Source organism: Triticum aestivum, chromosome 3A, assembly GCF_018294505.1.
Source record: "Triticum aestivum cultivar Chinese Spring chromosome 3A, IWGSC CS RefSeq v2.1, whole genome shotgun sequence".
In the NCBI taxonomy this organism is placed as follows: domain Eukaryota; kingdom Viridiplantae; phylum Streptophyta; class Magnoliopsida; order Poales; family Poaceae; genus Triticum; species Triticum aestivum.
The window spans coordinates 748,448,001-748,467,508 of NC_057800.1; the positions used below are offsets into that span (position 1 = coordinate 748,448,001).

The 19,508-nt window shown below is 43.5% G+C and overlaps 3 protein-coding genes and 1 pseudogene across 14 annotated transcripts; 3 read left to right on the forward strand and 1 right to left on the reverse strand.

The window, feature by feature from the left end:
- The first annotated feature begins 393 nt into the window (after nt 1–393).
- LOC123063726 (protein H2A.6-like) lies at nt 394–1,374 on the forward strand. The gene is made up of 2 exons (XM_044487627.1): nt 394–651; nt 754–1,374. Exons 1-2 carry the CDS (start codon nt 478–480, stop codon nt 1,165–1,167), a joined length of 588 nt encoding a protein of 195 aa, XP_044343562.1. The 5' UTR covers nt 394–477; the 3' UTR covers nt 1,168–1,374.
- A 162-nt stretch (nt 1,375–1,536) lies between these two features.
- On the forward strand, nt 1,537–4,636 carry LOC123063728 (glycine-rich RNA-binding protein 2, mitochondrial). 4 transcript variants are annotated; one of them, XM_044487638.1, is made up of 5 exons: nt 1,537–1,723; nt 2,337–2,405; nt 2,479–2,585; nt 2,716–2,791; nt 4,034–4,636. In XM_044487638.1, the coding sequence occupies exons 1-4, from the start codon at nt 1,618–1,620 to the stop codon at nt 2,761–2,763; spliced, it is 330 nt and encodes a 109-aa protein (XP_044343573.1). In that variant the 5' UTR covers nt 1,537–1,617; the 3' UTR covers nt 2,764–2,791; nt 4,034–4,636. The 4 variants fall into 4 exon arrangements, with proteins under 4 accessions (XP_044343573.1, XP_044343572.1, XP_044343570.1 ...); XM_044487637.1 differs by having other exon boundaries at nt 4,043–4,635; XM_044487635.1 differs by lacking the exon at nt 4,034–4,636 and adding an exon at nt 3,055–3,248.
- On the forward strand, nt 4,050–11,344 carry LOC123063727 (glycine-rich RNA-binding protein 2, mitochondrial). Of its 9 annotated transcripts, none has more exons than XR_006430537.1 (8): nt 4,050–4,170; nt 7,068–7,279; nt 7,560–7,628; nt 7,723–7,829; nt 7,963–8,036; nt 9,119–9,203; nt 9,869–9,978; nt 10,875–11,344. XR_006430537.1 is itself a non-coding variant. In XM_044487628.1 (7 exons), the coding sequence occupies exons 2-6, from the start codon at nt 7,174–7,176 to the stop codon at nt 9,189–9,191; spliced, it is 429 nt and encodes a 142-aa protein (XP_044343563.1). In that variant the 5' UTR covers nt 4,050–4,170; nt 7,068–7,173; the 3' UTR covers nt 9,192–9,203; nt 10,875–11,344. The 9 variants fall into 9 exon arrangements, 6 of the variants coding, with proteins under 6 accessions (XP_044343563.1, XP_044343565.1, XP_044343567.1 ...); XR_006430538.1 differs by lacking the exon at nt 10,875–11,344 and adding an exon at nt 10,146–10,423; XM_044487628.1 differs by lacking the exon at nt 9,869–9,978.
- Nucleotides 11,345–16,309: 4,965 nt separating this feature from the next.
- LOC123059710 (protein H2A.6-like) lies at nt 16,310–16,770 on the reverse strand (annotated as a pseudogene).
- Between the last annotated feature and the right edge of the window lie 2,738 nt (nt 16,771–19,508).

The following is a 19,508-nucleotide window of genomic DNA, read 5'->3' on the forward strand; positions in this document are numbered from 1 at the left end:
GCGTAATGGGCATATCCCAACCCCTATTTTGATCCATGCATAATGATGAACTTACCACGATGTAATTATGCGACAGAAATTCCACTCATCAATATACCAGCAACAAAATGGGATAATTAATTACCAAAAAAAACATAACCGAAAACCCCTCCGCCTGAAAAGAGTGCGTATTCCCGCCGCCCCCAAATTTTCGAACTCATTTCCCGCACGAAAGGAAAGAAACGGAGGGAAAAATCCCTGCGCTCTGATTGGCCGATCGGGCCCTCCCACGGATCGCGCCCCTCGAACCGATCCTGACCGCTCGCCCTCCCAGATCCGACGGCGCGCGGATCGCGGCCCCTCCCTCGGAGCCCCCCTCCCCCCTATAAAACCGGCGCCTTCGCCGCCGGCAGACGCCACCAAATTCGAAGCATTCCCATCCACCGCCGCCGCCCGCCGCATTCCGAGAGGTTCCAGCTCGCCGGAGAGGGAGGAGAGATGGCCAGGAAGGGCGGAGAGAGGAAGAAGGCGGTGACCCGGTCCACCAAGGCCGGCCTCCAGTTCCCCGTCGGCCGCATCGGGCGCTTCCTCAAGAAGGGCCGCTACGCGCAGCGCGTCGGCTCCGGCGCCCCCGTCTACCTCGCCGCCGTCCTCGAGTACCTCGCCGCCGAGGTAACCACCCAACCGATCCCGTGCTCTGTTCCTCCCCTCTTCTTTCTCGCGCTCGCCGGAGTGCTGACCGATCTTGTCTCGGTTCTTTGGATGGATAAGCAGGTGCTGGAGCTCGCCGGCAACGCCGCCAAGGACAACAAGAAGACCCGCATCGTGCCGCGCCACCTGCTCCTCGCCATCCGCAACGACCAGGAGCTCGGCAAGCTGCTCGCCGGCGTCACCATCGCGCACGGCGGCGTGATCCCCAACATCAACCCCGTGCTGCTCCCCAAGAAGGCCCTCGAGAAGGCCGAGAAGGAGTCCCAGTCGCCCAAGTCGCCCAAGAGGAAGGCCCCCGCCCCCGCACCCGCCGCCAAGAAGACCCCCAAGAAGACCGCCGCCGACAAGAAGACCGCCGCCGCCGACAAGAAGACCGCCGCCGCCGACAAGAAGACCGCCGCCGCTGACAAGAAGACCGCCGCCGCCGACAAGAAGGCTGCCGCCGACGCCGAGGAGGAGGCCGCCGCCGACGAGTAGACAGGGCAAAGTTGCGTCGCGTAGTTCTGCATCTGAGAGGGGAGAGAAAGAGAGAGAGCATGGGATCCTGTATGTAATGCCTGGTCTGGAGTCCGAACTGGTGGTAGTCTGTAGCGTCGATTGATCTTGAATCACTTCTGTAGCGTCGATTGATCTTGAATCACTGCTGAATTGAAGCTGGAAACTTGATCGTGTAGCCAATTCCAATCTTTTCCGTGTCAATTTTGCGAAATTTTGCCGGTTCTTGCCTTGATCCCCTTGTTCGTCTGTACATTTGTTCCCACAATTTCACCTGGTTAGGTGTTCTTGGGGGCGATTTGGCAATAACTTGGTTCAGTGAGGTGTGGTTTGTGAAATTTCTTAGGGGGTCAACCGATCTGCGGGGAAGGGGATCTGGGGATCGAAGGATTTGGGGATTATTTCTAGGGTTCGTAGCATAGGCGAAAGGCGATGCTGAATTGGGGAAGAAAGGCTGCGCTCCATGCTAGGGTTCCGGCGGGCAAGCTGCTGGATTGGAGCGCCGCTTTCTCGTCAGGCCCCAAACTGTTCGTCGGAGGTAAGATTCGTCGATCCCATTCTCGTGTTCTCCTGGTATTCGGTTTGGGAGTTTGTTCGGTGCTTGGACCCCAATCTTTCCTGTGTTCGAGATCTGGCGGGTGTCCTATATGGCAATTTGCTAACCGGCTTAGGAAGATCATGCTAGTTCCTCAATCATCCTGCTTGCTGTTTGCTAGCAAAAATAGTGCATTATTCTGTCTGGTGAATTTGGTGCAAACGCTCTGTCCAATCTGAAAAAACTGCAAGTGCTAGGAGAAATCTGTTTGAGCATTGCGCAATGCAAGAATGCTGCTGACTTATGGTTCAGGATGCCTGGGGTTCAGTTTCTGGTCAATCTGATTGATGCCTGAACCTGAACCTCTTCTCCGTTGGAGACCTGCCAGATTTATCCAGGTCATGCTAGTTTCTAAACCATCCTGCTTGCTGATTTTGCTAGCACAATGTATTTATTTCGTCCAATGAAATTCCGTGCAAGCAGCGAGTTCAATCTTAAATAAATGTAAATGTTAGGAAGTATCTGTGTGAACACTGAACAAATGCAAGAACTGTGCTGACGTATGAATGGTTCAGGATGTTTTGATGCCCTGCTGTTTTTCCACCGAGTTTTTCAGGCCTGTCCTATGACACCAATGAAGTTGCTCTCAAGGATGCGTTCTCTCAGCATGGCGATGTTATCCAAGGTACAGATTTATCTGCTCTGAATCTTTTTGCTGATTAGGGGATTGTCCTCGGACTGATCAATGCGCCTGACAGTCAAAGTGATATGCCATCCTGTGACCGGGCAATCAAAAGGATACGGTTTCGTCAAGTTCTCCTCGGAAAAAGAAGCTGCTGCGGCATTGGAGAAGATGAGCGATGAGGTAAGAATTGTGCTTCACGGATTCTGTAGGTATAGCAGAAGAAGCCAAGTTCCTGCAAGATAATATGCAGTGCTCAGTGCAGTTCTTTTACTTATGCTGACACATTTTTCCCACATGATGATTGTTACAGGTGCTTGATGGGAAGAACATACGGGTGCATTTTGCAAACAGTGGATGACCTGCTACTGCTGCTATAGATGAGCAAGGTACTTATCCGGTCTTTGTTTGTTGTGTTCAGAACTTGTAATGTTCGTTCGTGCCCTGGACATGTACCTTTGTATGATCACCAGTACATATTTCAAGCTCAGTCTTACGACCAACTTCAAATAGACCAGTCTTCTGATCTTTTAGCTTGACATTTCCTGTATCATTCTGATTTTTGATAACTGAAAACCAGAGGAACACCTGATTGGTTAGCTAATTCTCTTCAACTAAGACAGAAAGTTAATTCATCGTTTTCTAATTTTAGGTCCACATTAGCGCTGGTTTGGGAAACAATTTATGCTCTCATCTTAATACTTGTATATGGCAAGTCCGATGGAAACCAGCTATCCATCCAGAAGTGTATTATGTATGTTGTGGCAAGCATGGCATGTTATTTCCATCCAGAATGCCAATGGGTCTGTAAACTAGAGCTTATTTTTGGGAGTTTTATTTAAAGGGCAGCTGTAAAATTTGAGCTTAATTTGGGAAATTTTACCGACATGAGAGTTGCATTTCTTCAAACGCACATGATTCAGTACGGAACATCTCATATTTAGCTCAATGAGCCAAGCATATAGCACAAGGGAGATGTTAAAGGAATTCCGTATTTATCCGGCTTACTTATTTCAAGGCTTAAGAATTTATATGAGCAGTGGCTCAACTAGTGTAGGCATAAAACAGAACTTGTTCACATCGTCAAGCAAGTGACACGCCACATAATTATCATTCATCAAGTAGCATCCGACTTTCCTAGGCCCTTTATTTTGGCAGGTAGTCAGCCACCTCCTTATTCCCATTCATGCATGTTTTCCCCCACTAAAGGGAAAAATCACTGAACCTAAGGTAGACTCTCCAGAGCACATGTTAACTGGTCAGAACTCTGAATTAATTACTGGTTACCAGAGCTAGCTTTACCAGGCATCTGTTTTAATTCGAACACCCGAAGGACGGATCCCATGTTTCATTTGGCATGGAACACACAACTATGAGGAACAGTATCGTACATTGGGTATATGGCATTAATAGGTAAATGAGGAAATAACTGAGAGCAATATGCTTCTGGGCTCTGGCAGACATGAGACGAAATTCGTTTCTAACAGGCTATGCTGTTGTGTAACTGCACTGTTGTACTAGAGCTATATATTTGGATCAAACAATCACTCATAAAAAAATTCCTCAAAAACTTATATTACATTTTTTTTTTGTTATCTCAAAAAGTATATCACTGTCATTGAACAAGACAGGATGTGCAGAGTGAGCCCCTAGCTTTGAGGATATGACAACCGACGATATGTATCGGGAATGGAAAGCACAGTTCAAAATGGAAAGGCATTTCGTGTGAAGCTTCTGAGGGAAGCGCACATCTGAACCTTCATTCGAGGTTGCCTGCTCACTCTGGAATTTATGCTTTTCCTACTGCTAGCTGTCTCATGTAAATGCATCAGAAAGAAATGCCGTGCTGCTAGCTAGCCATGTTCAAATCGAGATTGTTTCAAGGCTAACCTTGCACCACCTACATATATGTGCTGATTTAGTACAACTTTGTCCTAAATCAGCGACAATTAATATGGATCGGAGGGAGTATCCTTTTTCTTCATCCTTGGCTCTCTCTCACAGTCGCGGAGGATATTGGCTGCTTGGTGAAACCGTCTTTACAAAATGGCCATGCGATAAGTAGCTTTGATTTTACCCTCAGTAGTTGTGTTAGAGTACGTAATTGCCCTAATGGGCCCGTTAGTCTTAGGATTAATTAGAGATAAGAGTCGCTTGCTTAGGGGTCAAGTAAGCCTTGCTTGGGAGTCAAGTAAACCTCTCTATATAAAGAGAGGAGATGTATCAATCTAATCAAGCAAGAATTAAGAAGGAAATCCCTTCCCTCTTGCCCGGCCGTGGGCAAAAAGGCCCCCGGCCGGCCCTCTCGCGCCCTCCTTCTAGCAGCGCCATAACAATTTGGTATCAGGTAGCTCAGTTCCGATCATGTCTTCGTCGCCTCCCACCCCGTCGCTCCCGCTGCCGACCGTCACCACCGCGCCGCTGGCCATCTACACTGCGCCGCTGCCCTCCCCGTCCGCGCCGCTGGTCGCATCCTCCGGCGCCGCCACCGCCCAGATGTCGGCGCCCTCCACCGCACCACCGTCCGCCGTCTACACCCCGGAGGAGATCACCGGGGTCCTCAACGACCTCGTCACAGCCGTCCAGGGGATCCGGCTATACCTGGCCAGCCCCTACGGGCCGCCGCCGCCCCTGCCGCTGACCGCCATCGCCGGGCTGCCGGCCCTGCCGTGGTACTCGCCGCATCCAGGGGCCTCCGCGGCATTCGCTAGGACGCTACTGCCCCAGCTGCAGCTGTCGCCCACCGCCGCCCCGCAGTGGCCGGGGCCGGCTCCTGCCGCGCCTCCAGCGCCCATCGCCGCCCCCGCGCCGCCGTGGTTGCCGTGGCAGCCGCCGCACCAGGCGGCCTTCGCCGCGCTCGCCGGGCCACTGCAGCTGCCATCCATCGCCACCACCGCCCAGCCCTGGCTGCACTGGCAGCCGCCGCTCCTGCCGGCCTCCGCCGCGCCCGGCGCTCCGCCGCAGCCGCCGCTGCCGCTGCAGCAGCCACCGCCGGTTAGCTCCGGCCCCACATCGACCGCGCCGGCGGGAGTCCCGCTCCACCAAGTCCAGTCCCCGCCGTCGCCGTCACCGCTTCCGTCTTGGATCGCTACCCGCCACGTGTCGGTGGCGGTGAGGCTGCAGGCTACTGCACGCTGCCTCATAGTGCGTCGGCGTGTGCGGGAGATGCGTGATCTGCAGCTGCCGCTCCTCCAAGTTGCCCTTCGCTGCGCAAAGGACCTCGATCTCATCCGCTGCGCCGGGAATCTTGGGCATGCGGTTTCCCCCACGGGCAGCGGGCATGCTGTTTCCCCCACGGGCAGCGACCTCCAAGTCTGCGACATTGGCGGTTGGGGGGGCGCACCCCTCCTCGTCATTCTCCATCGCAAGCCCTCCACTCTTTATTGTGCGGTGCAGACCAACAGCCGTCCGGCAGGAAGAAGGCATGGTGTCACCGACAGCAGCGCACCACGTAGCACCACTGCATTCCGTCACCGGCCGCCGCAAGGGCGCCTCTGCTGGTCACTCTTGCGACCACTTCCAGGTGGTCCTACACATGCACTCCTTTTGTCCAGATGGTGTCCATGGGATCCAGGTGGCTGTACACGTGCATGTCCGACGTGCGGATGGTGTCCACTTTTTGTTAAGGGGTCCAAAATAAAGCGTCCCAGTCCATTTTAGGTTGAGAATAATAAAACAAGCCGAGATGTAAAAGGCTTGTTTTTAGGTGTTAGGTTTGGGTTGCGTCGAGTCATGGTTATAAGTTGGTTAGGCTGCAGCTTGAGGACAAGCTGCATGTCCAGGTGGGGTGTAGTGTTAAAGTACGTAATGGGCCTAATGGGCCCGTTAGTCTTAGGGTTAATTAGAGATAAGAGTCGCTTGCTTAGGGGTCAAGTAAGCCTTGCTTGGGAGTCAAGTAAACCTCTCTATATAAAGAGAGGAGATGTATCAATCTAATCAAGCAAGAATTAAGAAGGAAATCCCTTCCCTCTTGCCCGGCCGTGGGCAAAAAGGCCCCTGGCCGGCCCTCTCGCGCCCTCCTTCTAGCAGCGCCATAACCAGTTGTTTAGTTAATAAACCTAGTGCAGCATGATTCGTCTTGTACATGCTCCACTTCTCATCTAGAATGGCATGCTGATCTAAACACAGCCAGCCAGCTTTGAGAAAACTGTTTCGAAGATGATCTGTCATGTCTTTCTGAACTTTGGTGAAATTCTTAAACTAATTAGAATTTAGAAGTATCATTTACATGTCTTTAGCCTGAAACCATTATATTTATATATAACTGTCCATGCCGCCGAGGAGTAGTTAGGGCCCCGTCGTGTAGCTTATTAGTTATATAATATCTGAGAGAGAGAGAAAAGAGAGAGGGGTGGATGGATCCTGTATATATCTTTGGAGTCCAAACTGGTAGTAATCTGTAGTTTCGATTGATCTTGAATCATTGCTAAATTGAAGCTGAAAAACTTGATCGAATAGCCAATTCCAATCTCCATTTTGTGTATCTTTCGTTTGGATGTCTTGTTATGTTGATCCTTTTGCTTGTTCTTGATCTTGATGCCCATGTGAACAACGATCTTCTCTTGCTGCAATGTTTCAGTATTTTTTTTTGAAACGAATGTTTCAGGCAGTTTCACTTGATTAGCCGTTCTTGAGGGACAATCTTGGAATTGCTTGATTTAGCAGGGTGCGAATCGTGAAAATTTTGTGTTAGCGAGTGATCTGATTTGGGGGAAGGGGATCAGAGAGGTCTACCAATTTAGGGAATATTTCTAGGGTCGTAGCATAGGAGATGCTCAATTGGGCAAGCAAGGCTGAGCTACATGCTAGGGTTCCTCTGGGCAAGCTGCTGGATCGGGCCGCCACTTTCTCCTCAGGCTCCAAGTTGTTCGTCCGAGGTATGATTCGTACATTTCATTCTCCTCTGGTGTTCAGTTCCTAGTCAATTCGTTTGGTGCTTGGACCCCAATCTCTCCTATGTTGAGATCTGATGCCAATTTGAGAATCTGCTTAGGAACAGGGGATTCATGCTTGGAACAACCCTGTTAGTTAACACTGAGCACATCCTGCTTATTTGCGAAAGATAAAGGACATTGAGCTATCTGAGAAATGTGCTGACTTAAGAATATGGTTGAGGATGTTCTGATGCCCTGCTGTTTCTTCCACTGAGTTTTTCAGGTCTGTCCTACAACTCGAATGAAGTTGCTCTCAAGGACGCCTTCTCTCAGCATGGCAATGTTATCCAAGGTACAAATTTATCTGTTCTGAATCTTTATGCGGTTGTATCTGTGATTTGTGTGGACTAGGGGATTGTCCTCTGATTGGCCAATGTGCCTTACAGTGAAAGTAATATGCCATCCTGTCACGGGGAGATCCAAAGGATACGTCTTGGTCAAGTTCTCTTCAGAAACTGAAGCAGCCGCGGCGTTGGAGAGGATGAGTGACGAGGTAAAAATAAAATGTGCTTCGTTGATCTGTTGGTACAGCAGAAAAAGCCATGTTCTCGCAGGATGATATGCAGCGTTTGGTGCGGCTCTTTTCCTTACGCTAACACAGTTTGGCCACATGATGATTGTTTCAGGTGCTTGATGGAAAGAAAATACGGGTGGATTATGCAAACAGCGAACAATCTGCTGCTGCTGCTGCTGCAGATGAGTAAGGTGCCTATCTGGAATCTGTAATTGTTTCACTGTAAGGCACATGTACTCTGTATATTTACGTAATCACCAGTATATATTTTAAGTTCAGTCCTATGACCAACTTCAAATAGACCGGCCGTCTGATTTGTTTAGCTTTACATTGCCTGTAGCATTGTGATTATTGATAACTTAAAATACAGAAGAACGTCTGACAGCTAATTCTCTTATACTAAGTCACGGAATTCATTCATCGACCTTATTTTTTATTTGAGGTCAACATTAGCCATGGTCTAGGAAACAATTTATGCCCGGCTTTTAAAAACTTGAGTATGGCATCAAGTCTCAGGAAAAGTATTGGGTTAGAAAATCAATTTTATTGCATGTTACAGTGTCGGGTTTACATGGGAAATGAAGTGTTTGTTGTGCCCAGAATCTGTAATGTCGATGGAGCCCTGGACATGCATGCACTCTGTACATTTGAATGATCATCGGTACTTATTTTATTTTCATTCCCATACCAGCTTTACGGGTAGACTAGTCCTCTGATCGTTTAACTTGGCACTGGCTGTAGCATTCTGCCTATTGCTAACTGAAAAGAACAGAGCAACACCTAATCGGTGGTGAATTCTCTTTCACCAAGAGACATAATTAATTCCATTGCTTTTGTTTTAGGTCAACATTAACGCTAGTTTTGGAAACAATTCATGCCCCTGATCTTAAAACCTGAGAACTTGCTTTCGCTTCTGTTATAATGCAGAAATATCATCCAGAAGTGTATAATGTTGCAGCAAAGCTTGGCATATCGTAACTATCGGGTGTGGGAAGGAGTTTGTAAATTGGAGATATTTTTTTGTGTGGCAATTTTACTTAAAGGACACTTGTAAATTTGAGCTTAGTTTGGTAAATTTGACCAAAACATGAGAGTTCCATTTCTTCAAACGCACATGATTCAGCATGAAGCATCTCATATTTAGATCAATGAGCCAAACATATAACACAAGGGAACTGGAAAAGGAGTTCCTGATTTATCTGCACTACTTCTTTCAAAGCTTTAGAATTTATATGAGCTGTAACTCAACGAGTGTAGGTATAACACAGGACTAGTTCACACACCCAAGGAAAGGACAAGCCGCCAGACAGTCATTTATCAAGCTGCATCCGAATTTTCTAGGCCCTTTACAATGTAAGTAGCATAAGGATTCCTGTAGAATAATGATGCCATATCTGCACCACTGCATATACTTAGAATCGTTGAGAACCAAAACTATCATGGAATGCTGACGCCGAGTGCCCTCATTAGTGGCACTTTTACTTTTGGCAGGCAGTCACCTCCTTATGCTGATTCTTGTCTGATTTCCTCCATTAAAGAAAAAAAATCACTAAACCTGAGATCGTAGCACTCTCCACAACACATGCTAATTGGTCAGAATTCCGAATTAATTACTGCTTGCAAAGAGCTAGACTTAAAAGGTAGTATCTAACTATCTATTTAAATTTTTATACCGTAGTTATTTTTCCTCCAAATGTCTGAATCCATATCCGAATTCAGAAGTCATTCAGCCAAAAAAGATGTACTCCCTCCGTCCTCAGATATGGGCAATGAAAGCTGTAGCCCCTCATAATTTATTCTGCGCGAATGTTATTAAGTGGAATAAAGACGTTGACAATAGGACACGATGCTTGACTAATCTCAGCTATTCACTGAAATGCATGTATGTTATGTTATACACCTCTTCCTGCTCAAAATAACATAGCCGCAGAACCTTTTCTTCATTCTGAACAAACTGCAACTACACCTGAGTGGCTGAGTTGGAAGCTAACATGATCCATCAATTCTTCCCCGATCAGGTCTTCTCCTAAGCATGAGACCTTTATCCGAGGGACACATACTGGGCTCCATTTGGCATAAGCATTGTTTCGCAAAGGGAACCATGAACCATCTGTAGTTGCCCCCAAAGGTTAGAATAACTTTGCCTTGCCTTTTGCTGTTTGGTTTCGGGGTTTTGCTGGGTTTGTGCTTTGCTCTGTCTTGGATGCGTGTTTGAGGAAAAAAGGGGATATGGCATTAATTGATAAATGGGGAAATAACTGGAATGAATATACGAGATGACATTCATTTTTCTAGCAGGTCACGGTGCTGTATAACTTCACTGTAAGAACTAAAGGAGCAGCAGGAGACTCCTAATTCTATATTTTAACAAAATAAGATATGTAACTATCAGTGTACTCTACAAGTGGTAGAAGACAGAATCTAAATTGCAATAAAGTTGGCAGAAGTGGTCAGGGAATTAGCAAGCTCCCGAGTGACCCTCAACTTCAGAATTTCAATATCTGCCTTGAACATTCTAATCCAGTCCCTAATATCAGCAGGGATGGCATGAAAAAAAGCACATGTTTCTGTTTTTCCAGATGTTCCAAGCCGCAAGAATTGCCCTGTTTTCGGGTGCGTCTAGGTCCTATATCACTAGTTCAAATCAATAGTTAAGGAGTACCTCTTGCAAATGTCACTTCCATATCCTCTGATGACAATGTATGCCAGTTTTGGTGGAATTTTCTTCCCACCCACGCAGGAGGGCTGGATGGTTTGTTTATGTTTCTTTACCCGATTAAAAAAAATAAATATCTTGTTAACTGGGTGTCCAAATTACAAACCGTTCCCACCATTGCATTTCTCGCATTGATATCTTCAAAATTAGATCACATGTTGATAAGTTTTGGCAAATTTATTTCGATCGAAAATCATGTTCCCAATGTGAATTAACATGTGCTCCAAACTGTACTAACTCGGGAAGCATGCATATACTTTATATCATCAGTGCAGACTGCAATAATCTTGTCATCCACTTCACTGCAGAACTTTGTCTTCATTCTGAACAAATTGCAACAACACCTGAGTGGCTGAATAGGAAGCGAACACGATCCATCATAGGCACGACTGCACGAGACCTTTATCCGAGTGACACATTATTGGGCTCCATTTGGCATAAACATTATTTTAAAAAAGGGAACCATCTGTCTTTTAGCTAGGTTAGAATAGCTTTGCCTTGCTTTTTGCCCTGTTTTCACTCGGTCTGTGCTTTGCCTTGTCTTGGATGTGTGTTTGTGAAAAGAAAGAGGGAACCATCTGTTGGTATATGGCATTAATTGATAGCGGGGGGAATAACTGGAGTGAATATGCTTACGTCATCTGGCAGATACGTGATTACATTCATTTTGTAGTGGGCTATGGTGCTGTATAACTGCACTTTAAGCGAAAATTTGATACAGGTCGCACTGTAAGTATTAATTGTACTAGATGTTATACGAGAAGGAGATATTTCTGCATTTTGTAGTGGTCTATGGTGCTGTATAACTGCACATGTGCTTCACACAACACATCCGAGCTCTGACGGACAAAAATCGAAAGAAAGTGGAAAAAAAATCCCCAAAAAATTGGAAACCCAGAAAAAACCCACCGCAGTGCTAGAAACAAAAAAGTATTGTGACATTTTAAAAAGTGTTCCCGCATTAAAAAAATATGTTCCTCATGCTTTAAGAAAATATTTTTATAACGTCAAAATAATGTTCGTGTAATTTAGAAAAATGTTTTGTACAATTCAAAAAAAAAATGTCCGTGGCACTAAAGACTGTGTTCAAGCATTTTTCAAATGTTTGCACATTTACATAAATGTTCATGGAAAAATGTTAATGTGTTACAAGAAACATCTACTGTGCATATAAAAAATGTACAATGTAAATTTGGCAAATGTTCAAACATGTATTCAGAAAAATCTTCACCGTCTATTAAAAAATGTTCAACCTTTATGTAAAAATATTCAAGCTATATAAATAAAATGCACACCATGATTTTCTTAAAAACTCCGACTATGAGAAATGAGAAAATAACAAAGAGAAATTAAATAAAAAATAATAACCAATGAAAAACAAAAGAAAACTAGAAATAACAATGAAAAAACAAAAAAGGATGAATAACTGTACAGAAAACACAACCGCGTGGAAGGTTCTAAAACCAGTTCGCAGCATTCCATCGATGAGCGCAGCTATGTGCCGCTTGTTGCGAGTCCTACCGAAGCTCACCTACAGGGACCACATGTTGGGCCTGCCCAGTAACCGTGCGCTATTTTACGTCATGTTTTTTTGTTTTTTCTTCCGTTTATTATTCACATTTTTATATCTTATTTTTCTTTTATAATTTATTTATATTTCATAATATTCTATGCATACATATATATAGAAAAATAATCGCATAGAATTTTGAAAAATGTTAATCATGCATTCAAGTTTTTTTAAACGTGTATAGAAAAATGCTAACCATTTGTATGATTTGTTTTTGTGAAATCAATAAAATATAAGACGTTTAAAAAAATCTACATGCATTAAAATATTTAGAATAATTCTAAAAATGTAAGTTACATTTAAAGAAAATGTTCACAAGTTTCAAAAATATGTTTGTGACATTTTCATAGAAATGTGTACAGAATGTTAAAAATGTTTAGTACCATTAAAGAATGTACATGAAATTTGTCTGCATCATGAACAAACTGCAACAACACATGAGTGGCTGAGTAGGAAGCGAGCATGATCCAACATAGACACGAGACCTTTATCCTAGGGACACATTATTGGGCTCCATTTGCAATAAACATTATTTTAAAAAGGGAACCATCTGCACATGCCCCGAAAAGTTGTACTCGATGTTATATGGGAAGAAGATAATTCTGCATTATGATCCAGTAGAAGACTGTCATTAAACAACACAAGATGCGAAGAATTGATCCATAGTTATGAGGATAGATAAGGGACAACCGGGTCTGCCTGCGGATGCGCATTATGGGAACATTAGAAAACAAAGTTTATGTTTAGAAAAAAATAGGAAACGTCATTACTTCTTTTCTTGATATGAGAATCCAAGGTAAGCAAAAACTCGTATGGTAAACAAATGGCAGAGATATATTATTCCTGGTTCCTGTTTGAAGTTGACATGCTAGTGCATGTTGGCCTTCTTGGAGAGCAACACAGAGTGGATATTGGGCAACATGCCACTGTGGGCAATGGTGATGCCATCAAGCATCTTGGAGAGCTCCTCGTCGTTGCGAGTGGTGATAAGAAGGTGGCGCGACATGATGCAGGTCTTCTTGTTGTCCTTGGCCGCATTGCCCAACAACTCCACTATCTGTGGTTTAAAGAGAACACCAAGACGACATTAGTTACCACTCTGTTGAGCATGAAAAGAACAGGAATGTACGAGATCGGTCATTGGTTGGTTACCTCGGCGACAAGGTATTTGAGGACGGAAGCGAGGTAGACGAGGGCGGAAGGGAATGCGCGGTCTGCCTAGTGGCCCTTCTTGAGATAGCGCTCGATGCGTCAGACGAGAAACTCGAGTCAAGCCTTCATGGACCAGGTCACCGCTTTCTTCCGCTCGCAATTCTTCCTCCCGACCTTCTCCCCTCCTTCTCCGACGAACTTGAATCTCTCAAAATGTGCGTGGTGGCCCTGATGGATGTGAATACGAAGGCACCATTATTATAGGGGGCGGGGGTGCTCCACAGTAAGGGGCGCAATTCGCATGACGTTCAATCGCTACCATTGGATCTGTGAGGGCGGGTGGCAGGGATCGACTTGGAGGGGCACAATCCGTGGGAAAGGGTGTGATCCCTGTGACCAGCATTCTCCACCGTCAGATCTGGTAGGTGCAAGCGGATAGGATCGGCTCGGCTAGTGCGATCCGTGTCAACATTGGTCTTTGCCGTTGGACCTGGAAGATTCAAGTGGCTACGATTAGCTTGGGGGCATGATCCATGGGAGGACCAAATGGACCAATCAGGATTTGAGAATCTTCTATCCTCGCTTCATTTCGTTTTTTCCCTTTAATGTGGGAATTGAATTCGGAAATCGGGGAGGAGGGAGGTTAGACTCTTTTTCACACCGAAGATTTTTCTGTTTTGTTATTTTTGGCAATTCCTTTTTGTTTTTGGTATGATTGACCGGAAAAATCCAAGCATTTTTGCACCAATGAAGAAATTCAAGCATGTCATGAAGCACTCAACAAGAAAAGGCATCCCGTGAAGAAGGAGAAGGTCCCAAAATACATAATCATCTAGGGGTGACTACAAGGAGGTCAATAAGAACGATTTTGTTTCCATGCACATTGTCAATCCATATACTGAAGAAGTGAATGAAAAAGTAAATCCTCACTTTTGGAAGAGGATGCAATAGAAAATTTATTATGAGCTGATGGAAGGACAGTAGACTAAAATTTATGATCAAAAGTGTGTCAACCCCCGCAGAAGCATAGCTTCTAAAGTAAACTAACTTGTGCTTCCCTTGCAATGAAGCATAAACGTGGTTTCCTCGCAGAGTGAGGCACGTATGTGCTCCATCCGAAAGCACAATACACACCTGCTCCACATGAAGCACAGCCGTGCTCCACACAACACACCCGAGCTCCGACGGACGAAAATTGAAAGAAACTGGAAAACAAAAATATCCCCAAAAAATTGAAAACCGAGAAAAACCAAAAAACAAGAAAAAACCCGCCCCAGTGCGAGAAACAAAAAAATGTTCGTGACATTTTGAAGAAAGTTCCTGCATTTTAGAAAAGTTCGTCATGCTTTACTAAAATATTTTTATAATGTCAACATAATGTTCGTGTAATTTAGAAAAATGTTTTGTACAATTTAAAAATAATGTCTATGCGATTAAAAATGTTGTTCAAGCACTTTTCAAATGTTTGCAAATTTACAAATTGTTTAATGTGTTACAAGAAAAGTTTACTGTACATATTAAAACATGTACAATGTAAATTTGGTAAAGGTTAAAACATGTATTCAGAAAAATGTTCACCGTCTTTCAAAAAATGTTCAACCTTTATCGAAAAATGTTGAACCTATATAAATAAAATGTACACCGTGTTTTTCCTTAAAATCTGACTATAAATAAATGAGAAAATGACAAAGAGGAAATAAATAAAATATCGGAAATATAAACCAATGAAATACCAAAATGAAAAACGAAAGAAAACTAAAAGTAAGAACAGAAAAACAAAAAACAAAGATGAAAAACTATAGAGAAAACACAACAGCGTGGAGGTTCTAAAACTAGTTTGCAGCATTGCATCGACGGGCATGGCCATATGCCGTCTGTTGCGAGTCCTACCGAGCACGTGTTGGGCCTGCTCAGTAACCGCGCGCTATTTGAGGTCATGCTTTTTTATTTTTTCTTCTGTTTATTATTCACATTTTTATATTTTTTTGCTGTTCTAATTCCTTTATATTTCATAATATTGTACACACATATATATAGAAAAATACTTTATGTAGAATTTAGAAAATGTTAATTATGCATTATATTTTTAAACATGTATAAAAAATGGTAAATCATGTGTATGATTTTTTGGTGAAATTTATAAAATATCAGAATTTTAAATAAATCTACATGCATTAAAACATTTTGCATAATTGTAAAAAATACAAGTTACATTTATAGAAAAGGTTCACAGGTTTCAAAAGTGTGTTTATGGCATTTTCATAAAAATGTATACGTAATGTTAAAAAATGTTTAGCACCATTAAAAAATGTACATGAAATTTGTCTTCATTCTAAACAAACTGCAACAACACCTGAGTGGCTGAGTAGGAAGCGAACTGATCCATCATAGGCACAAGACCTTTATGCGAGGGAAACATTATTGGGCTCCATTTGGCATAACCATTATTTTTAAAAAGGGAACCATCTGGAGTTGCCCCCCAAAAGTTTTTACCTAGGTTAGAATAGCTTTGCCTTGCTTTTTGCCCTGTTTTCACTGGGTCTGTGATTTGCCATGTCTTGGATGTGTGTTTGTGAAAAGAAAGAGGGAACCATCTGTCGGTATATGGCATTAATTGATAGTGTGTGTGTGTGTGGGGGGGGGGGGATAACTGGTATGAGTATGCTTATGGCATCTGGCAGATACGTGATTACATTCATTTTGTAGTGGGCTATGGTGCTGTATAACTGCACTGTTATATGGGAAGTAGAAATTTCTGCATTATGATCCAGTAGAAGACTGTCATTACGCAACATAAAATGCGAAGAATTAATTCGTAGTTATGAGGATAGATAAGGGACAACCGGATCTGCCTGCGGATGCACATTATTCGGAAATGGAAAACAAGGGTTATGTTTAGAAAAAAAAGGAAACGTCATTACTTCTTGTCTTGGTATGAGAATCTAAGCTAAGCAAAAACTCGTAAGGTAAACAAAAATGATAGAGATATATTATTCTTTGATTCTGTTTGAAGTTGATATGCTAGTGCACGTTGGCCTTCTTGGAGGACAACATAGAGTGGATGTTGGGCAACACACCACTATGGGCGATGGTGATGCCGTCAAGCAGGTTGGAGTGCTCCTCGTCGTTGCGAGTGGCGAGAAGCAGGTGGCCTGACATGACGCGGGTCTTCTTGTTGTCCTTGGCCACATTGCCCGCCAACTCTAGCATCTAAGGTTTAAAGAGAACACCAAGACGAGATCAGTTACCATTCTATTGAGCGTGAAATGAACAGGAATGTACAAGATTGGTCCTTGGTTGGTTACCTCGGCGGCAAGGTATTCGAGGAAGGTGGCGAGTTGGACGAGGGCGCCGGGGCCGACATGGTCCGTGTAGCGGCCTTTCTTGAGATAGCGCCTGATGCGGCCGACGAGAAACTAGAGTACAACCTTCATGGAGCGGGTCACCGCCTTCTTCCGCTCGCAGCTCTTCCTACCGGCCATTTCCCCTCCTTCTCCGGCGAACTTGAATCTCTCAAAATGTGGGTGGCGCGCGCTGATGGATGTGAACGCGAGGGCACCGCTGTTATAGCGGAGGGAGGGTGGGGGGTGGGGGTGCACGCTCCACAGTAAGGGGCGCGGTTCACATGACGTGCGGTCGCCACCGTTGGATCTGGGAGGGCGGGCGGTAGGGATCAACTCGGAGGGGCACGATCCCTGGGAGGGAGTGTGATCCGTGTGACCAGCGTTCTCCACCCTCGGACCTGGAAGGTGCAAGCGGCTAGGATCGGGTCGGCTGGTGCAATCCGTGTTACCAACGGTCTTTGCCATTGGATTTGGAAGATTCAAGTGGCTACGATTAGCTCAGGTGCGTGACTGTGGGAGGACCAAACGGACCAATCAAGATTTGAGAATCTTCTGTCCTCGCTTCGTTTCATTTTTTTCCTTTAATGTGGGTGTTGAATTCGGAAATTGAGGAGAGGGGAGGTTAGACTCTTTTTCACACCGAAGATTTTTCTGTTTTGTTTTATTGGCAATCCCTTTGTGTTTTTGGTATGATGACTGGAAAAAAAATCAAAGAATTTCTCGCACCAATCAAGAAATTCTAGCATGTCATGATGCACTCAACAAGAAAAGGCATCATGTGAAGAAGATCAAGAAGGACAAGGTCCCAAAATACATAAGCATCTAGGGGTGACTACAAGGAGGTAAATAAGAATGATTTTGTTTCCATGCGCATTGCCAATCCATGTACAGAAGAAAGTAATGAAAAAGCAGATCCTCACTTTTGGAATAGGATGCAATAGAAAGTTTATCATGAGGTTATGGAAGCACACCGGATTTAAATTTATGACCAAAAGTGTGTCAACCCCGCAGAAGCATAACAATGCTTCTCAAGTAAGCTAACTTGTGCTTCCTTTGCAATGAAGCATAAATGTGGTTTCCTCGCAGTGAGGCACACGTATGCCCCACCCGAAAGCACAACACACCCATGCTCCACATGAATCACACATGTACTCCACACAACACAACCGAGCTTTGATGGACGAAAATCAGAAGAAACTGGAAAACAAAAGATCCCCAAAAAATTGGAAACCAAGAAAAACAAGGAAAAACCAGCCACAATGCGAGAAAAAAAATGTTCCTGACATTTTAAGAAATGTTTCCACATTAAAAAAATATGTTCGTCATGCTTTATGAAAATATTTTTACAATGTCAAAATAATGTTCGTGTAATTTAGAAAAATGTTTCATACAATTCAAGAAAATAATATCTGTGACATTAAAAACAATGTTCAAGCACTTTTTAAATGTTTTCACATTTACAAAAATGTTCAGGGAAAAATCTTAAATATGTTACAAGAAAAGTTTACTCTGCATATAAAAACATGTACAATGTAAATTTGGCAAATGTTCAAAGATGTATTGAGAAAAATGTTCACCGTTTATTAAAAAATGTTCAACCTTTATGTAAAAATATTCAATCTGTATAAATAAAATCTAGACCGTGTTTATCTTAAAAAATACGAGTATAAAAAATGAGAAAATAGCAAAGAGGAAATAAATGTAAAATAAAAATAGAAACCAATGAAAAATGAAAATGAAAAACAAAAGAAAACTAGAAGAAACAACAGAAAAAATAGAAAAAGGATGAAAAACTGTAGAGAAAACACAACCACTCGGAAGGTTCTAAAACCAGTTTGCAGCATTCCATCGACGGGCATGGCTATGTGCCGCCTGTTGCGAGTCCCAGTGAAGCTCACCTACCGGGGGCATGTGTTCGGCCTGCCTAGTAACCGCGCACTATTTGACGTCATGTTTTTTTTTCTTCTGTTTATTATTCAAAAATTTATATTTTTTTTGGTTTTCTAATTCCTTTATATTTCATAATATCTACACACACATATATAGAAAAATACTTTGCATATAATTTAGAAACATGTTAATCATGCATTCTATTTTTTTAAATGTGTATAGAAAAATGCTAATCATGTGTATGATTTTTTTGTAAAATTAATAAAATATCAGACGTTTGAAAAAATTTACATGCATTAAAACATTTCTCATAATTCCAAAAAATGTAAGTTACATTTAAAAATGCTCACATATTTCAAAAATGTGTTTGTGACACTTTCATAAAAATGTATACGTAATGTTAAAATGTGTTTAGTATCATTAAGAAATGTACATGAAATTTGTCTTCATTCCGAACCAACTGCAACAACTCCAGAGTGGCTGAGTAGGAAGCAAACATGATCCATCATAGGCACGAGACCTTTATCCGAGAGACACATTATTGGGTTTCATGTGGCATAAACATTATTTTAAAAAGGGAACCATCTGCAGTTGCCCCCTAAAAGTTTTTAGTTAGGTTAGAATAGTTTTGCCTTGCTTTCTGCCCTGTTTTCACTGGGTATGTGCTTTGCCTTGTCTTGGATGTGTGTTGGTGAAAAGAAAGAGGGAACCATTTGCCGGTATATGGCATTATTTGATAGTGGGCTTTCTCCCGGAGTTTTAAGATATTTTTCTCATGTAAACACACTGATTACCACCATGATCAGGACAAGTAATGCCTTGGAAGCCATGAGCTTATTGGAGTGTTGTAGTTGTTGATGCGGAGCATCCTACGATCATCCCCATGTACACTCGAGCATACGTCATTGGACAAAGGTGAACTCGCTCCTTTCTGAATCTTCCCTTTCCGCATGTAAGACATGGATGCTACTTCAAGCGCGGACCTT

Bases quoted from the DNA above. Each gene is read 5' to 3' on its own strand.
- LOC123063727 (XM_044487628.1), top strand. From the start codon at position 7,174: ATGCTCAATTGGGCAAGCAAGGCTGAGCTACATGCTAGGGTTCCTCTG. The intron at 7,280-7,559 runs GTATGATTCGTA...TGAGTTTTTCAG, and splicing joins CTCCAAGTTGTTCGTCCGAG to GTCTGTCCTACAACTCGAAT. The intron at 7,830-7,962 runs GTAAAAATAAAA...TGATTGTTTCAG, and splicing joins TGGAGAGGATGAGTGACGAG to GTGCTTGATGGAAAGAAAAT.
- LOC123063728 (XM_044487638.1), top strand. From the start codon at position 1,618: ATGCTGAATTGGGGAAGAAAGGCTGCGCTCCATGCTAGGGTTCCGGCG. The intron at 1,724-2,336 runs GTAAGATTCGTC...CGAGTTTTTCAG, and splicing joins CCCCAAACTGTTCGTCGGAG to GCCTGTCCTATGACACCAAT. The intron at 2,406-2,478 runs GTACAGATTTAT...TGCGCCTGACAG, and splicing joins GCATGGCGATGTTATCCAAG to TCAAAGTGATATGCCATCCT.
- LOC123063726 (XM_044487627.1), top strand. From the start codon at position 478: ATGGCCAGGAAGGGCGGAGAGAGGAAGAAGGCGGTGACCCGGTCCACC. The intron at 652-753 runs GTAACCACCCAA...ATGGATAAGCAG, and splicing joins TCGAGTACCTCGCCGCCGAG to GTGCTGGAGCTCGCCGGCAA.